The 19,142-nt window shown below is 39.9% G+C and overlaps 1 protein-coding gene across 1 annotated transcript in view; it reads right to left on the reverse strand.

The window, feature by feature from the left end:
* The window catches only part of tlcd3a (TLC domain containing 3A), a 44,847-nt gene extending 31,443 nt beyond the window's left edge, over nucleotides 1-13,404 (reverse strand). Inside the window, exons 1-2 of the mRNA XM_046038848.1 lie at nucleotides 13,067-13,404; nucleotides 1,080-1,166 (exon numbers count right to left, since the gene is read on the reverse strand). Of these exons, the coding sequence (XP_045894804.1) occupies nucleotides 1,080-1,166; nucleotides 13,067-13,188 (209 nt within the window). The 5' untranslated portion in view covers nucleotides 13,189-13,404. The remainder of the gene's footprint in view (nucleotides 1-1,079; nucleotides 1,167-13,066) is intronic.
* Nucleotides 13,405-19,142: the final 5,738 nt, after the last annotated feature.

The following is a 19,142-nucleotide window of genomic DNA, read 5'->3' on the forward strand; positions in this document are numbered from 1 at the left end:
GAGGCAGGGCTTGGATAAAAGCAGCTAGGGGAAAAATGGTAGGATCCTTAAAAAGAATACCGCAATTGTAGAAATAAAGGATAAGTTAACTGTTTTTATCCAGACCTCATTAAAAATGAGAACTACACAGTTGCTTAAGCATTGAGGAACTGCTGACGTATCTATGACGGAAAGTAGTGCAATCAACGTGCTAGCCGAAAACGATGTAGCAGAAAACTATCTGGTACAGATATAGAAGAGCGGTACAACTGATTTTTTTTCCTGAATATTTAGGGCAGCCTAAACCCTGGACTATGCTAATGTAGGTACACAGATAACCCTTTTTTCAGCCTAGTGCAGCCATTGTATTGCACAGACTAAGCTGTTAGAAACACAGCATTTCAAATATACAAGAAAACTGGCATCTTTTTTTAAATTCAAATTCACACCCGAAAGTGACAGCTTACAGTTTGTGCTAACTTTAAATACAGTGTTTCCCACATATGCTTTACTTGGGAGGGCCGCCCAGGTATATTAGCAGCTGCCTAAGTAAATTTGGCGACCCATTTTAGCATTTTGCAGTGAAACACAGAGAGAGATGATATCTGGTATTACTTTACAAGATGCGGACATGGGGAACATTTTACATTACGAGTGACAGTGAACGCTCCAGTGCAGATGTCATTCAAAAACAAGTTGGTTTCGATCCACTTGCGCTGCACCTGCTGCTATGAAAACTGAATCGCGGCGACTTTATAAAACGTACTGCAGATGGAGAAAGTCTGCAGTGACACATACAGGAAGAGAGAGACAGAAAGAGGCGGGGCAAGGAGCTGTGTTTGCAGTGAGTGTGAGAGTGTGTGCAGTTGGGGAAAAGAGAAGTGAAAAGGAGCAGATTCAAGGATTGAGTAAACACTAAAGAAAGGTGGTTCTGTCCCTCGGAACCGCGACACGAGACAGTTGACGTTTGTGTCTCGGTTTCAGAACCATTACAAACCTAGTGCAAGTAAGAAAGTGTAATGGGAAATCAGGGAACTGGTGTATGGGTTTCTGCTAGTAACAACCGTTTAATGAAGGGGATTAATGACATGAAGTCTAACCTGTCGTTAATGACGTTGCCCCGGCATGATGACACAATGATGACCCCCGCCGTGGTTGCCATGACGGCATGGATGGAGGACACCACTCTGAGAAAGAGACAGACACATAAAAACATTTAGGGAGAAAGGTCATGAGATCAAGTGACTGAGCCAATACATTCCTCGACATTCATTAATCACACTCTGGGCGGTCACAGCATCTAATGTAAAATAAGGGTATTTATGTCACGGCCGTTTTGGTCTAGACTCATCTCAACAAATACTGAATGGACTGCCATGATATCATGTACAGACAGTAATACATTTGATTATCCTTTAACTTTTCTAGCACAACCATTAGATTACAAATTACATTCCATCAGCCTTAGCTGTACTTTGTTTAGTGCTAATTAGCAAATATTAGCATGCTAAGACACTAAACTAGGATGTTGAACATTTTACCAGCTAGTATGGCTGTAGACTCTCAGTCTTGTTTTATTGCTTGTCATGTGAAATCTGTAATCTCTGGTTTTATCGCATGGGTATTTATAGCTTCTGCTTTTGTAAGCAGCATTGGTTTTCATTAGGATTGGAGCACTGGAAATGGTTCAGTTCTGTAACATACTGTATAAATAAGACTGTATGTCTAAATAACACTACACTCTCACTGTTTAACACTGGTGTAGCCATCATCATGCTTTAAAAGAAAACAAATTCTGGTTTCGATACAAATACCCTCAGAAAACAAAGAAAAACGTTCTACAAATTTAGTTTCATTATGCAGCCTTGTGCTGTATAATGACTAATAAACAACCTTACCTATTCTCTAAAATTTTGTCTTAACATGGGAGTAAATGTTGGATAAAGCCTTGCTCTATTAATCATAGCTATGACAATGACTTTGTGTTTTATCTCTGATCTCCAGATCATCTTATTATAGTGAAACCTTCCACTGAAACACAGATGCATCAAACTTTCTTTAGAGTCATCAACATTTAAAAATAAGGTGGTAGGGTAACTCTGGGATCCAACAATTCAGTCACTGCAGGGGTTCCCCTATATTCATTAAGCAGAGGCGCACCACCGTGTAACAGTGGAAAAGATTAGCAGTAAGTTGTCAGTCTGGTGGTAAACGTACAGTGTAGGTTACAGTGTGTCCATTAATAAAAGTGTCTGTTGTTTCCTGGAACTGCTGGAAAAGTGAAGGGGGTTAGCGCTAGCAAACATATTCCTTGGGCTTCAGACTACAGTCCAGAAGCTGAGAAGGGAAAGCTAAGAGCATGTGTTTTGGCTGCTATGGAATACTACATTTATAGGAAGTATAATTTGCTGCATGTCATTACTACCTACTTGTCCAGTGTTAGGAATATAAGGTACAAGCTTAGACTTAACTGTTTCACAACTCTGTACTGATCTTGGTTCGGAAAAGGAAGGATGATGGTGACCATGGAGGAACTGAGGTTAGTAAAGAAAATTTTATGCAAACAAATCAACTTTAAGCTAATGAGGAATGTTTTGGAATGGGGGGGGGGGGTTACTGTACAAATGAAATGCTTGGTATTTATACTGAAAGAGTGAATACATTGCTGGTTCTTATATGTTGCATATTTTTGATATTAATTTCTACAGATAAATGTTCAATGTTATAAATTAAGTAAATTAAGACACAGAAGGCAAACATGAATAATTTTATCTATAACGATTATGGGGTCACATTAACAGCGTTTGTCTGCGGTTATAAGGCTCAGGGTCCAAACTTAGCACCAGCCACATGCTGGTAAAATATGCAAATGACTGGTAGATTTACTTCATCTCCAGACAAAAAACCATGGTAACCTATTGAGTGGCTGTTAGACTTTGAGCATTCACTAACCATTGACTGGTGGACAAAAGTTCATTTTGCACCCTGCCTCTGCTGCTACAACTGTACAAAGAAAAAAGGGTTAGCCACATGGACAAACTGATGTCTGATATTAAATGAAATGGCAGATTATTTGGTAACCTTGATCTACCCCAACAAACGATATTTGATCTGTTGGCCTATCCATGTATTTGATAGCTCTATGAGCAGGGTAAAATGTGGTGTCTAGGTCAAGGGGCCCCTTCAGGTGAACTCCTATAGCCGACCTACAAATTCAGTGTACCATCATGGGATTAGCAGTGCTTGGCCTCAACTTTCCTCATCTATAAACAGACCTGTGACATAGGAGAACTTGGTAGATCCCCATTTGAAGTGTCACTGTGTGAGGCGGCATAAGGCATACATGTCATTCATAGGCGTTGCACATATCTTGAGAGTATACATGCAAATCAGGAACTTAAGAGAGGTGTTAAATGATAACTAATTAATTCATTACAACATTTCAAGTGATGAAAAAACCTTACTGTGTTATGTAGCAAAAGAAAAAACTCGATGAATGTTCAGTTTTCAGTCAGAGAGATGCAGATTTTTCCCCCTTGTGATTTTTTTTTTATTTTGGACGTTGGATTATATCACCAATTTGTTCAAACTATGAATGGCCGCTTTTGCTCAGACAAGCTCTCTCCCTGGCTGTTCTCCAACTTGGCAGCACTGACAGTAAGCTGCATTGAAATCAGAAAACATGTAATTCATTCCCTGAGACTCACTGCTGCAATAAGAGACAGTGACTCCTTTAACACAGCACTGCATTTCAATGTTGCAACTTTTCTCAACACCTTGTGGGTCTAGTTTAAATCATCATCTAAAGCAACGAATGGTGATAAACACAGTTTACGCTGTGAAACTGCATCTGGTGTGACATTTACTCAGCACTTGCTCATTACAGATGAGAGGCTTTTGTGGGCTAATTGTAAACGAATTTTGAATATACACAATTTCTTGTCATTTGTAGCCTTGTTTAGGATTAATATGAATAGAAAAGGCATTATGTAAGGAATCATTGGGTTGGAAGGTCTAGATTGAGTCCATTCTGAATTGTTTTGTTTTCAAAATGAACTAAATAATGTAACCCAGCTTGCTAAGTTTAAATAACTACATTGTTTATAAAAGGGCTGTGTAAAAGAAATAAATATTATTTAGAGTACATTTGTGAGAATGAGAAATATAAAAAAAAACAGCTAATGCTAACAGTGTTAAAATGCTTTTATTTTGAAGTTCACCTGCCCAGTGCTCTGTTGTTGGCTTTAGTGATGATATGAATATGAGATGTCGGATGCTGAAGTCCATTCACTTTCTTCTTTGTGAAACTACAGTTTACTGGCAAGTAAAAATGTTCAGTTCGAACGACACAGCTGCTTTGGTTAATATTTGAAGCTTCCACTATACAACAGAGTCAAAAAGTCTGTTTTGACGGTATTTATTTGATGTCACTCAGAAGGTCTGGCCATCAGCTTGTTGAAACTCAAAAACTACAGGCTGGAAAGGTAAGAAATTTGGATGGATAATTTCTGATATAATTAAACACTTTTCCTGTTTAGCCATCATCAGTCTAGACTTTCAATTTTCCACAATCTTTATTAAAGCATTTAAAGTATAGTATTAAGTTAGGATACTCAACAGTGCAAGAGATTGCCATGAAAGTCACATTCATGCTCCCAAGAAAACACTGACAGCAGCATGATGCTCCAACAATTAACGAGCATCTAAAGTCAGAAAGAGCAGCAAAACATTGCTATTGTCCTTGTCATTTTTACTGCACTTCACAGTACAAACTCTCTGTCTGCCAAAAACAAAATGTTTTTCTTGTGATGACAAAGACGCCCCATGTGATCTGAGCTGGTAGCACATCCCCATTGAAACACTGCGATACTGGACATATTGTCTTAAAGGTCAAAACCCTGGGCAAATCAACCAGACCCTACCCAAATCTGATAAGGGTGAATGTCATTTGGACCCAGCCTGACTCAAGGCCAGGGTCAGGCCTCAGGTAGCAGGAGCTGAGAGGAACCATGAATTCTCCATAGCGCAAGACTTTTAATACTCTGTAAATAATGAATAGTTTTACAAGGCCAATAAAGACTGCTTTCTCTCTCTTTCTTAACAAGTTATACTGTGTTGCAAATGGCAGGATTGAGAAACAAAGAGTGTATTTGTGTGGTATCCTGCTTGAACCTGCTGCCACCTCACACCAATCTCCACGGGAATGCGCCCATGACACCAGCATCAGCAAGGCAACGACGACCACGTGACGGGCAACAACAAAACGACTGGCCTGAGCTGGAAAAGACTAACCGGCCTCTCTCTCGCTCTCTTTCCCCTACAAACTCTACCTCCCCCAATCTCACACACACACACATTTTACCCCCATGCCTCGCTGCCTTCTACAGCTATAAGGTCGCATACTCCATCACAAGACACAGATTTTACACAGCCCATTCATTGTGTGTCCGTCAATAAACCCCTCTCTCTCTGCTGATGAAAGGGTAAGGTTGACAGTGTGTGGAGCGTGCAGAGGGGAAAAAGGGAAGAATGCTTTGCTGCCTTGTTCGGCAATGTTGTCTTTTCTTTCCTGCTGTGTCAGGCCAGTGAACAACCTCAGCTTCCCTTTTACTACAACCACAGTCCTCCAACTGACTGTGTTGTTATACACGAACCACTTGCTCGTTCATGTTCTGTCACACATACAGTGTCTGACAGTCAGGAGAGGTGTTATTTTTCTTATTGCTCCTCCAGTAAATGGGATACGTAATCTGTAGTTCCATTGCCGCTGCAGCAGAGCAAAAGAAAAAGTGACAGCAGAGGCAAAAAAAGCAACCAGGGAAAGTGCATTTCATGGCGAGAAGGACCTCACTTTCTCTCTCTCCCCCTATCACAACCCCTCACTGCAGCTACATCGCTGTAATGTTCCTTAATTAGTAGGTGTAAATAAACACTTAATCAATGAGACAATAAACAGAAAATTATCTTCACTTTTTCCAATCAATACTAGTGGCTGACCGATATGGGATTTTTAAGTACGATACCGTTTTCGATATTTGGGGATTTTAAAATCCGATAGCTGATATATCGGCCAATATTCTTTTCCCCCTTTATTTTAAGAAACGCATAAAACCAACCAAGATTATCCCTATTTGTTATGTTAAGACCATACCAAGAGACAAGACATAATGCAGTATCAAAGAAACGGTCACTGTTAGAAATAGTACTTCGAACAAAAGTACAGCAAAATATATTAAAGTTTTGATAAATAAGAGTCAAATGTATAAAACTACAGAAAACATTTTGATCTGATTTGTTATAAATAGGAGTACTACTACTAACAAACATTAAATTAAATAGTGTATGTATTGTGGGGGCAAGTGAAACAGAAACTATAAAAGAAATACCAATATAGTACTACTACTAAAAATAAAAAATTTCATATCATCTCTCAAGTCATTGCTATCATAATAATAATAATAATAATAAACAGGGCTCTCCTACGATTGCAAATATATTTTCTGTCATGCAGTACTTATTACCTTACAGATAATCTGCCATGATGACTACTTTCTACATCTAGTTTATCACCTGCACTCTAACTTCTATCCAATGCTACAGAAACGATTTCGTGATACAGTGACCTAGGGCTGAACGATTAATTGCATTTGCGATATTATCGCGATGTGATAAAAAAAGATTTTCTAATCGCAAAGGCTGCGATTACACTCTGGTCACATGACACCCAAGAGTAAAGCAGTCTGAAGACGAAGCATGAACTTCCCACGTTACGCTGTACCTTGACTTCTTGTACAATGGCCTTGACAGAAGCTGACACTACAGAAACTTTAGTGTCACACTGGGAATGAAAGTAGCACCTGCCACCCGCGGGTAACTTGGTGGTTGATGGGTGAAATCGTCGGGCCATCCGCCGCTTTGGCGGACAGGAAAAATGCACAACAGAAAGACACGTGTAGTAAGCTAAGCGTATTGTGGCGATCGGCACCTGCATCACACACAGCCACCAGTCAGCTGAGGAAATATCTGTGAAACGGCGTTTCAAACCAAACACACATGTCCGAAAGAGGCCCAGTATTTTTTGTTTGCTTCCTGGGATAGAGAAAGATGGACTCCTAGGAGATTTGAATGAGATAAGGATTAATTGGTGGTTGAATTGTGGGTTTTGTATTGACCGCTTCCTGTATAACACACTGTGGTGAACTTAGTTTTTCTTGTGGTCTGTAGGTAGGCCGACCTAATATTATTTAATGCCATGACTTGACTCTCATGTTATTAAAATTTGATACTTTTTCTCCACCATTGCTCATACTAATAATTCATGCATCACCTAATTTCATCATAACATAGGCCTGACACACAAGAAAGAACAGTGTATGTTTAATCTATGTAATGTTGTGTTGGTCATACTATACACTGATTTACTGCTTCTCTGTTTTGAATAATACAGAAGGTAAAGAGCTTAAAAATTTATCGCATATTAAATTGCAATCCCAATTTTGGTAAAAAAAAAAAAAAAAAATTGCAATTTGATAATTTTCCAACTGTAACTAAAGACACAACAGTTTAGTTGCTAATTGATGTTAGCCTCCTCCACTGATAAACATCACAAACACATTGTGGCTAATTTAGCCACGGGCAGCGTTAGCTGCAGTTGGCGATGTTAGAAAATATTTAGAAGTAATAAGACAAATGAGAGGACCGGTCGCTAGAACTGCCAAACTGTTTCAGAAATAAATCTACAATCACGTCTGTCAGCAGCGTAGCCTCAAACAACACAATAGTAACAATAAACGCACTGCTGTGAGCCTGGGAGGGCAGAGAAAAACAAAAAGTTGGGTTATCAAGTCGGGTCTCCGAAGAGGAGAAGTGATGAGGGCTATTTTTATTATTATTTAAGTCATAATTGATGTTACAAAAGACCAGCTCACTGGGAAAGATGAGCATGAGAGTTACCAGAGCTACTCTTCGTAGCTCCTGTAGACTGCGGTCAGCTGATGTTTTGTTCTGTGGTGCTGCAGTGTTTTGAATAGAGGAGCTGCAGCGCGACCTCTGGTTGGCAAACTATGCAACCCTCATGCCATGAGGGAAGGATTGGACTCTTTTTTAATAGTCATATATCGGCTGTTATACACGCCGATGCAGATATATCTGCAAGTAGCTTATATCTGCCGATAGGTCTGTCCTCGACTAAGGATTTATATAGTCGAATCAGAATTGTCAAGTTTTGCCTATAGCTGACTGATAGTCAAATCATACGTTTGTGCGGTTGCAGTGGCGATGGGTGCACTGAACATTTACAGTTAACCTGAGGTTTACAGTTTACCCGTTTCTCTCTGCTGGCCTGTCATTCACCGGTATTGTATAGAGATTTGCGTGCATGCCATGCGGCCCACAACTGCATGCACGTCGCGGTTCCTCGCGGGTCTATTCCAAATAACGGTTTAAAACAATATTCTTTGTGTGGTTCATCAATGGTGATACAAGGTCCGAACGTCCCGTGAGGTGAGGACAACTCAGTACAACACTGGCACAACTGATGGTCTCTCTTCCTCGTCTGCCACACACACCCGCTGAAGAGCATCTACGCCCCATAACTTTCAGGGGTAGTGTTACAGTTTTGGATGTCTTCATGCACTTTAAAAATATTTATTAAAAGCTTCTTTCTTTCTTTTCACGTTTATTTAAAGCATTAAATGTTAAATTATATTATAATAGGCTGTATATTAACTTACTGGGAGAAAACCGGTGGTTCTATGTAAAATGAGACATTGGGCTTCCCCTTAACGCCAAAATGGTACGATCCTACTTTCATAATGCAGCTGCAATGATTCGACGATGCGATTGGCAGTCGAATCAGGCTCCGCCCATCGAAGCTTCGACTATTCCGGATCAGTCCTATCGGCCGATAATATCTGCAAAATGATAAATCGGTCGCGCTCTTATCAATACATTAAATACCAACTGATTCCAGCTTATCAAATGTGCTGACAAAATTTTGTTTTATTTCATTACAAATTTTAGCTGGCAAAAAAAGCAATTTGGGCTGTGGGAAATTCTGATCTGCATTTATCACAATTTTCTGTCATTTTATGAACGATTAATCAAAATCGATAGATTGACTAGCCCTAAACGGTGGGCAAACTATGGCCTCTAGTCAGTGGTCATCATAAGGCAAACAACCAATCAATATAAAAGGACAAATCTACTTTTTTGTAGATGGGGAATCTATTAACCTCATGCTATATAACGCAATTCGTTTTCCCATTATTAAATATCACGTCTGATAAATGTCCTGTTTAAAGTTCTTATTTCAACTCTGTGGTAATTTTTAAGGCTTTAGATTATCATTGTACTGGACTCCACCACAGTCCTTGTGTGTAAGTATATTGACAACAACTTCGGAGTCAAATTCCTTGTATGTGTACAGATACTCAGCCAGACAGTATGATGATTCATAGTGTCAGGTGTACCAAATACTTTGTCCACCCCTATTAAGTATGGGGGAAATATTTAGTACTCATTTGATATATTTACTAAGTTACAATGAACATCTAATAGACTATTCACTGTGTTCTGAAAGTAATCTAGATTTACATCAACTTAATGTGTTTGGCTGGTGGTCATTTGAGACCCATTGTACAAGCAAACTGTGCAGTAGAGGCAGCAAAAGCTGAGAAATAGAAAGCATTCTTAACGATCTGTAAGTCCTTACATTAAGAGCTCTGTTGGCGTATGAAACTTAAAAGGCATACATTAACTGTGGCTGTGAGACTCTTAAGCTTAGAGTGCATGCTGGGTGATGTTGAGCACTATAATTCTTTGTGAAGTCAGGTTTCTCTTTCTTTAAAGTAGGCGAAGGTTGCACCTGGTACTTTAAGAGATCGTTTTAGATGATTGTTTATTTGCATCTTTGTTGCTAAGCTCTGATTATTGTAGTGCATGAGCTCAGTCCTGCTTCTTAGAGATCACCTCTCAATCAAGTAATGTAGCCAGTTCTATTGCATCTTTTTGTCCGTTCAGTCACGATGGTTGTCATTGCTGCCACTCATTACCCAATTCTCTCTTTTCCAGACACACATAGGGAAGTTCTCTCTGTGGGGCAGACATAGCTTTTGTGAAAAAAAAAGAACAAGAAAAAAAACCTTGAGTGCAAAGTACAGCTTAGGCTGATGATTGTCTGAGATGTCCTAAAATGGGAACTGGATGGTTAGAGTTTGTGTAAGATTTGTGAAAAAAGAATATGCAATTATTAACAAACCAAAGATGCCAATGAATGATTAAAATTTGCTGCTTTTCTTAATTTTACCTGAAAGTAAAACTTTTTGGTTTTGGACCGTTAGTCACACAAAAAAAAGAGCACTGAAGAAGTGACCTTGGTTTTTATGGAAATTCTGACTTCTTTGGGGTTGTATTTTTTAAAACTTAATCAAGAAAATATCTGTCAGATGAATCGCTAATACGAATAATTGCTAGTTGCAGCCCTATAGATAAGCCCAAACACCATGGCCTTTCCTTTAGTGCAACCCTCACACCATAATGTAAATATTTTTGCCCCAAGACTGGTAAGAATAACAAAGTTGTCTCCCTGTTTTTCATTCTATTAAGTATTTTGTTTAGAGCTTTACATCGCTCAGGTCACCATATATTTTAGTGACGCACAAGCCAGTTACAAATAAGTAGAAAAGGCTTTCGTCGCTGCCTCTCAACAACTGTTTGTTTGTGGATTATCGCTTTCTGTTCTGGGGACAATTCTCACTTCTCATTTAACAGTTTGTTTAACTAATGGTTATACAGCAAACACAGAATGTTTTTTACAAATTGTAATACTGATTAACTAATCCTCCCTTCACTCCATTATGAAGTTACAGCACGGACACAGCCCACCATGACGCTGCATGTCAGCACAGCCTTAGTTGATGATAAACTCCAAACAGAAACTACAGAAGCCTTTGAAAACATCCTGTTTATGACAAATCCAATATGATGTGAAAAAAGTAGCAAGTAGATGGGAAGATGAGAAAATAAAATGGAAGCTGATTCCCATCAGTGACTCTGGTTACAGTGTGCAGGGCAGTTACACATCCGACTTGGAGTTTATTAGAGTGACAGTATATAAACACGAAGTAAGGCGTTTCCATGATGGGGTAACACCTTACTTTGGTATGGGTACAAGGATACAAGGGTATCTATGTATCCTGTTTAATCAGTCATACAACACAATCCATTTACCCAAACATCACGGCTGCAAGACGCAAATGAAGGCCCCTCCTTCTGAGTGCTTCAAATTAAAAAGGGACATTCCACCAATTTCACGCAGATAGAACAGCTTACTTATCATACTACTCAGCCTGTGAAAGCAAATTTTTTAAAAGGCGAATTAATGCAAAGATGCGTCTGACCCGTGCGAGTCGAAAATGTTTCAGCTTGAGCAAAAAAATAAAACTGTGCCAATTCCAGGGCTTTATTCGTCTGCTTCATAAATGTACGAAGACAAGAGCAAAAAGGAGAGACCGGAGGTAAATAACAGAAAAATCCAGGGTTGCTGCTGACTTCTGAAATCAGTTGAACACAAACACATGCAGACTCAAACTCTCCAACACACTGTCGGTGAGTCCATCGCAAGCTATCTTACAGCTAACATACAGTTGGTAAGTCAAATGTTTGCAATTATGGGACAATTGTTTGAGTTGAAAGCTTGCATTACAAACTGGAGTTCTGAATTTAAAAGACATGGGCACTTACCATGCAGACAGAGTTTAATGAGGGATGCTATCAAGTTGCATTGTGGGAATTGTGGGATCCATTGTTTTAGCAGCCTGGCTTACACTACATCAGTATCCCTTTATCTCACAAACAAATAATGCATGTGCTTTCAACTCTGTGCTAAGTGATTGGTTTCATAGTAAAAGGGAGTGTGTGAATGGACTCTCAGTTGTGTATTACAAGATAAGAATTGCAGAAGGCAAGATATAGATATCTTGTGCTTTGAGAGAAATATAATCACACAGTGACTTAGATACAGGGCATTTATATGGGCTGAATCTGCTGACCAGAATCAAAGACGCTAGCATGATCTAAGATCTATGTGGCAGCGTAGAGACAGTAGACTTCAGAGGCCGTGTGACATTCCCTGAGGGATGGACGCTTGTAAGAACAACACTTTCCGCTATATGAGCATTAGTAAATTAGTAGAAGCGTTACTCAAGAGTAGGGTTTGGTGTTTTCCAGCGCATAGCTAACTCAGCAGTCGGCCCTGGCTGGAGCTCAGAGGAGGATTAGCAAGAGTGACAGTGTACAAATGAGCACTGAACTGAGCTGTGCACATGTGAGCTAGTCACACTGACACACACATACACAAACTATATCAATTATTACTACTTTGCAACTGAACACCCATGAGATGTAAAGTTACTGAAGAGGCTGCAGATGTAATGACTTACTTTGCTCATTCACACATTTAAAACAACACATAGATAAATTCACATCGAAGAAAGAATGTCACTTCGTATGTGGACCAGTTAGGAGGCCCCTGGTGGATGCAAGGTTTTAATGGTGTGAGGCAAAGTCCTAGGCTAAATCATTAGAAGTGAACACCAAACTGAAAACATGCATGTTTGTACATGTTATATCTTTCAAAGACAGACCAATTTCATACACACAGATAAAACCAAAAGTCCAATAGTATATCTGTCAAGACACAAGTGTGCACTCGTGCTTTGGTGTTTATCAGTCTTCTGTGGTAACGTTATCGCTACAGCATTTCTATGTTCCTACAGGGACCCATAGTTTTGCTGTGACATCTGCAAATCATCCTTGTAAGGATTCGTTGGGGATTACTGTGCCCATTTTGTAATAAGAAAAACATTAAAATACCATTAACAGCAAATACATAGAATGGCAATACAATGCAAATATCAGTCACCGCGTTACGTTAAAAAAATATCTGAAAATCACATTAAGCTAACTGGCTGAGCGAGAACTAGCTTCAAGCCACTGAGCAAGGTCAAATGCTATTATAAATAAGCTACGTGCTAGGTGTTATTTTGTCAGGCTATGTTGTGTGAAGTGATGAATTTAGCTAGTTTACCTCTCGCTGACCAGCACCACGTCGGCATCGCTCCAGTGTTTGAACACACACGGCAGGATTCTCCTGAAGGCGAAGAAGAGACCGGGGAAAACTACGGCGCCACAAGCTAAAACTTGCAACATCCTGCCTTTATTTTTCCTCTTAACCTGCCTGGAGACCTGACTCTCTCCCCCTCCGCGAGTTTCGCCCGATTACACGCGGCAGTGAGGCATTTTCAAGAGGCCTGGGGTCGGTGTTTTTCACCGGGAACAGTCCACCATGCACACACGCACACACAATCACACACTCTGCTGAGGTTCAGTTGCAACACCACTGTCGAGCTAAAGGTAAGGAAACAAACGGATCTTTCTAGGGCGACTGTCAAAATAAAAGTCTTGACCCGGCGCCGGAATAGCACTGCTACTTCCGGTGAGAGGGTTCACACAGCAAAGGCGCATCGGATTTGTTTAAGCGGTCGTCGCTTTTATTTTGAAGGTAAAACTGTACTCAGCTCACTCACTAACAGATGAGCAATTGTTTGGGTTATTACCTGTATAAGTAATGGGGTTTTATTTTCTGATTAACGTGTACAAAAGCTGTGGTGGATGAGGAATTCAGATCCTTTACTTAATTAAAAGTATTAATGCCTCACTGTGAGAAGTACGACATTGAAAGTAAGTCAAAGTATGAAAGTATAATCAGGGGAATGGACTTAAAAGTAAAAGTACTCAATGCAGAATGAAAAATGTCCACTGTGAATATATATTATTATTATTATTACTCATGTATTCATGTTAAGCAGGATTTTAAAGTACTCTGTAAAAGTACTGCATTGAAAACATTCCTTAAGTAAAAGTATGTAAGTATAACGTGTACAGTGAACTGTACATAAATAATTAAAAGTAAAAGTACTCAATGCAGAATCAAATGTCCCATGTGACTATTATATATTATATATTATTATTATTACTCAAAAAAATCAAGCTTTTCATGAATGCATCATGAAAAGCTTGATTTTACTGTTGTTGTTGGTTGAGGTTGAACTATTTTGTGTCAATCTGCAATTAATTATTACTTTCTGTATGGATTAATCTTTGGATTCTTTTCTCCTTTAATCAACTGTAAAAATTCTGTAGTTAATGTAATAGTGAGAAATGCCCAGAGCCCAAAGTGACCCCGTCACAATGCTTGTTTTGTCAGTCTAAACCTCAAAATGATTTAAAAATACATTTAAATGATCAAAAGAAAAAGCAGGAAATCTTCACATTAGTGAAGTTGGCACCATGAAATGTTTTACATCAAAAATTACTTGAAAAACAATTCTCAAAATAGTTGCTAATTAAATTTCTGTCAAACAACTAATCATTTCAGTACTTGTATAAACTATAACAAAACATAATATTTTTACACTTTCCATATGTTTTGTGTGTGAAGACTTTAATTTGTAAAGTAACTGAAGCTGTTAGATAAATGTAGTAAAGTAAAAAGTACTATATTTCTCTCTGAGATGTAGTGGGGTAGAAGTAGAAAGTGGCATGAAAAGAAAATAAGTAAAGTGCAAGTACCTCAAATTTGTACTTAAGTACAGTACTTGAGTAAATACACCTAGTTACTTTCCACCACTGAGTAAAAAAATCAATACCACAATGCCCAAAAACTCTCTTACATAAATTAAAGTCAAGCTGTTAAAACATTGCTTAAATCTACATTAATTCATTTTTGGCCACTTGGGGGCAGTGCAACATGCTGTAAACACAATTTTGACAATAAGACACACATTCTTATGGCTAATGTGTCAGCAAGCAGTTGCCTATTTTCACATCCAGCAGATACAGAGCAACATAATCAGATATTTGGAGTCATGTCCAATATTTACTCTCCCTTTAGTTATGGTGGTGAGACTGAACCAAACAGTGAAAGTGCCGTAAAAAAACAAAATAATATGCTAAAAGAGGCTAAATAGTGCAATAAAGTTAAAAAAAATGCCACAGTTGAATCAGCACCTCTGACACAGTATCTGTCTCTGTAGTCGATCCATGCTAAGCTGAGGCTATCAGCCATCAGATGCTGCTATCAGCTGTCAAGTAAAGACTCCCTTTAAAGTCAATTGACCCAGCTTCACGGGTCTTGTTGGGTAATGTCTGATGGCCACTTGTGAAGTGTCAGGGACTTGGCCATCAAGATTCACAATGATCCAAGTAAGCTTTAAGTAGGACATCACTAACATACTACACACTACTGCTCTGAACATTTAAACTCTCTGTGAATCAGGACACTGAGCACAAAGATTTTTGTTTATCGTTAGTGTCTCTGATGTTTTTTGGGGGGGGGGGGGGGGGGGGGGGGGTGTTTCTTCACAGCACTCATGATATTTCTGTCATCAACTACTGTTTTCCTTGGCCCACCTGTTGGACGTCTGTTGCTCAGTACACCAGTGGTGTCTTTTTCAAGAAATTCCAAATTGTTGTGCTTGCTGTGCCCAGTGTTTGTCCAATGGCTCTAGTCAATTTTCCTTCTTTTCTCAGCTTGACAATGGCTTGCTTTTCTCCCATAGACAGCTCTCTGGTCTTCATGTTGGTTTATCCTCTTTAACAGGAAATGCAGTCTTTATAGGTTTGAACCAAGGATGAAAACTTAGACTAGTGATCAGAATGAGCTTTATTGCCAAGTAGTGTTTTACACATATGAGGAATTTGCTGTGGTGATAAGGTGCTACACGTTGACAAAAATACAGTCGACATAAATAAATGTAGAAATATATAAATATGGAATAGAACAACGTTGCAGATATATACATGTGCATTATTCTGGGTCTGTGCAGAAGTAACGCAACGGAAGAGAATATTGTGTACATAAATATATAAAACTGACATAATATACAACAAAGATCAACAACAAATATGTGCAACCTGCCAGGTCTGTGCCCAACACGAGATGAAATGAAACCGTATTTACATGTGCAGAGACATTTGTATCATTTGCAAGCGGGGAGTGTCAGTGGGGGACCCGGGCCTTGTTAATGAGGCTAGTTGCAGACGAGAAGAAACGGTTTTGTGGCGAGAGGTTTTGGTCCTGATGGACCGCAGCCTTCTGCCAGCAGGGAGAGTCTAAAACAGTTTGTGTCCGGGGTGGGAGGGGTCAGCTGCAATCTTTCCTGCTCGCCTCAGAGTCCTCGAGGCATGCACGTCCAGAAGAGAAGGAAGATTGCAGCCAATCACCTTCTCTGCAGAGTGAATGATGCGCTGCAGCCTGCCCTTGTCCCTGGCAGTGGCAGCAGAGTACCAGATGGTGATGGAGGAGGTGAGGATGGACTCAATGATGACGGTGTAGAAGTGCACCATCATTATCTTTGGCATCCTGAACTTCTTCAGCTGCCGCAGGAAGTACATCCTCTGCTGGGCCTTCTTGGTGATGTTGAGCTCCCACTTGAGGTCTTGGGAGATGATGGTGCCCAGGAAGCAGAAGGAGTCCACAGTGGTGACTGAGGAGTCACACAGGATGATGGGGGAGGGTGGGGCTGGGCTCTTTCTGAAGTCCACGACCATCTCCACGGTCTTCAGAGCGTTGAGCTCCAGACTGTTCTGGCCGCACCAGGTCACCAGATGGTCGATCTCCCACCTGTAGGCGGACTCATCCCCACCAGATGAGCCCAATGAGGGTGGTGTCGTCCACAAAGTTCAGGAGCTTGACAGACTGGTGACTGGAAGTGCAGCTGTTGGTGTACAGGGAGAAGAGCAGAGGAGAAAGAACGCAGCCTTGAGGGGATCCGGTGCTGATGGTCCTGGAATCAGAGACATGTTTTCCCATCTTGACATGCTGCTTCCTGTCTGTCAGGAAGTCTGTGATCCACCTGCAGGTGGAGTCAGGCAGAGCTATTTAATGTTTGGACAATCAACCTAAAAGGCAACACCTGGGCAACAAGAAACATCTGTCAGTCACATGTTCCAATAGTTTTGCTCACTTGAAAAATGGGTGCGTTCAAACAAAGGGTGGTATGTCCTGAGTTGTTTAACACATCTAGATGTGAATACCACAAAATTAGTGCTGAAATTCTGAATTCTTGTCTCATGCTCATCTTTTGATCTTAAACCCAAATGTCTTCATTGGACAACAAAAACAAAGGAATTTTCCTTACCATTCCAATATTTTTGGAGGGGACTGTATTCAGATGCCATCTGATTGTATATCCTTGTCTGATCTAAGTTTTGTTCATCTCAATGTCAGCAGCTTGATATCCAAAAGGGATATGATTAAAATATGGATTGAATCAACAGATGCGGACATTGTTGTAATAGGCCTATCTGAAACTTGGCTGATAAAATCAGTTATGGATAATGATATTAACATGGATAAATTCAATGTTTATTGAGCTGATAAGACCAAACTTAAGTTGTTTACCAAATCCAGGACCAGGCCACAAAGCATCCCTCTGGTTGTCACTCTGGGGGGGGGGAGTGAAATAGAGGTTGTTAACTCCTATAAATACCTGGGTCTTTTGATTGATGATTCCCTGACTTTTAAGCCACATGTGCTACAGGTGAAACTCAAAAAATTAGCATATCGTGCATCTTCAGCATGGAATACGTTGCAAAAGGACTTGAAACTCTCTTAATTAATCTCGTTAAATGCATTTAAATCCAAAGTGAAAGATTTAGAGGCAGATGCCTTAAGATGTAAATGCTCTTAGACTGTAAAAATGATTTAAAATGACTTTATGAAATGTTAGCTTACTAGTCTTCTGTGTTATTTGTCTGTACCTATGCGTTTGTATTTTTTTTTTTTATATGCTGCTGCCTGTCTTGGCCAGGTCACCCTTGCAAAAGAGGTTCTTAATCTCAATGGGACTCTCCCGGTTAAATAAAAAATAAAATATCTCATCACATGTGAAGCACCAGAGGAGAAAGAGAGGTAATTCCTTGACAACCGTGTCAGATGACATACCATATGTCATTATACTGTATATGTCAGGATCACTGGGCGCGCAGAGCAGGTGAGAGCCCAAATGCATGACACAGAGCGCTGAGATACAGTTCCAGAGTATTTAATCCAGGAGACAAACAGGCATGAACAAAGACAAACCAGAACGGGTAATTCAGCAACTGCAGAACATATGACAACCAACTGAGCATACATGCAACAATGACCAGAGAGGGAATTAACAGAAACACCAAACATTTATACACAGGGGCTAACGAGCAGGGCGGGAGCAACACAGGTGACAGGTATCAGGGCTTACGAGGCAGAGGGACAGAAGGGGAAAACAGAGAGACTGGCTGACAGGCAGATTACTGGAGGTGAACAGACATAACACAAGTACTGAGCACCAAACATGTCAAAGTAAGTAGTAACAGATCAGAATAATGAAAATAACAAACTAATCCAGATCACAACTAAACTAACATCAACAAGGAACACAGACCGAAGCTAAGACTTGAACAGAACTCATGGACTCGCAGACATGGGCAAAACACAGAAGCACACAGACCAGGAGTAAACACTTAAGACATGAACTAAGGCACAGGACTTAGAACTAAAGACACAAACTAGGAACTAAGATACGAGACAAGACAGTTATGAAGTAACTTACAGATGCAGATGAATGCAATAATAAAGGCTACTCAGAGACTAAAGCAGAATGAACAAAATCAGATTAATTAATGAAACTGGCAAACAGACAAACAGAACTCAAGCATGATGGTAGAGAACAAGACATGAGGGACAGGACAGAACTAAACGAGTACTAAGACAGACACCGAGATAACAGGACAGATCAGAACCACCACACCGAACAATCCGGAGACTGGGTACATGACCACAGATAGATAGGACTGAAACCCAAAACCCAGACACAGAGAAAGCAAAATCAAAATACAGAGAAGGCATGGCCAAAATAATCTAACCCAGATAAGCTCAGGGCAGGATCGTCACAGTACTGTCGCTGTATGTGAAGCGCCAGAGGAGAAAGTCAGGTGACATTGTTATTGAGTGACAAAGTATCAGACTCTTACTTGGGAGGTCTCTGTTCATTTCCCATTTCCTACAGCAACATAATGTTGGTTTGAACCACAACAGTTGACACCTGAAATGGCACATGGGT

This window comes from Micropterus dolomieu, linkage group LG23, assembly GCF_021292245.1.
Source record: "Micropterus dolomieu isolate WLL.071019.BEF.003 ecotype Adirondacks linkage group LG23, ASM2129224v1, whole genome shotgun sequence".
Taxonomy (NCBI): domain Eukaryota; kingdom Metazoa; phylum Chordata; class Actinopteri; order Centrarchiformes; family Centrarchidae; genus Micropterus; species Micropterus dolomieu.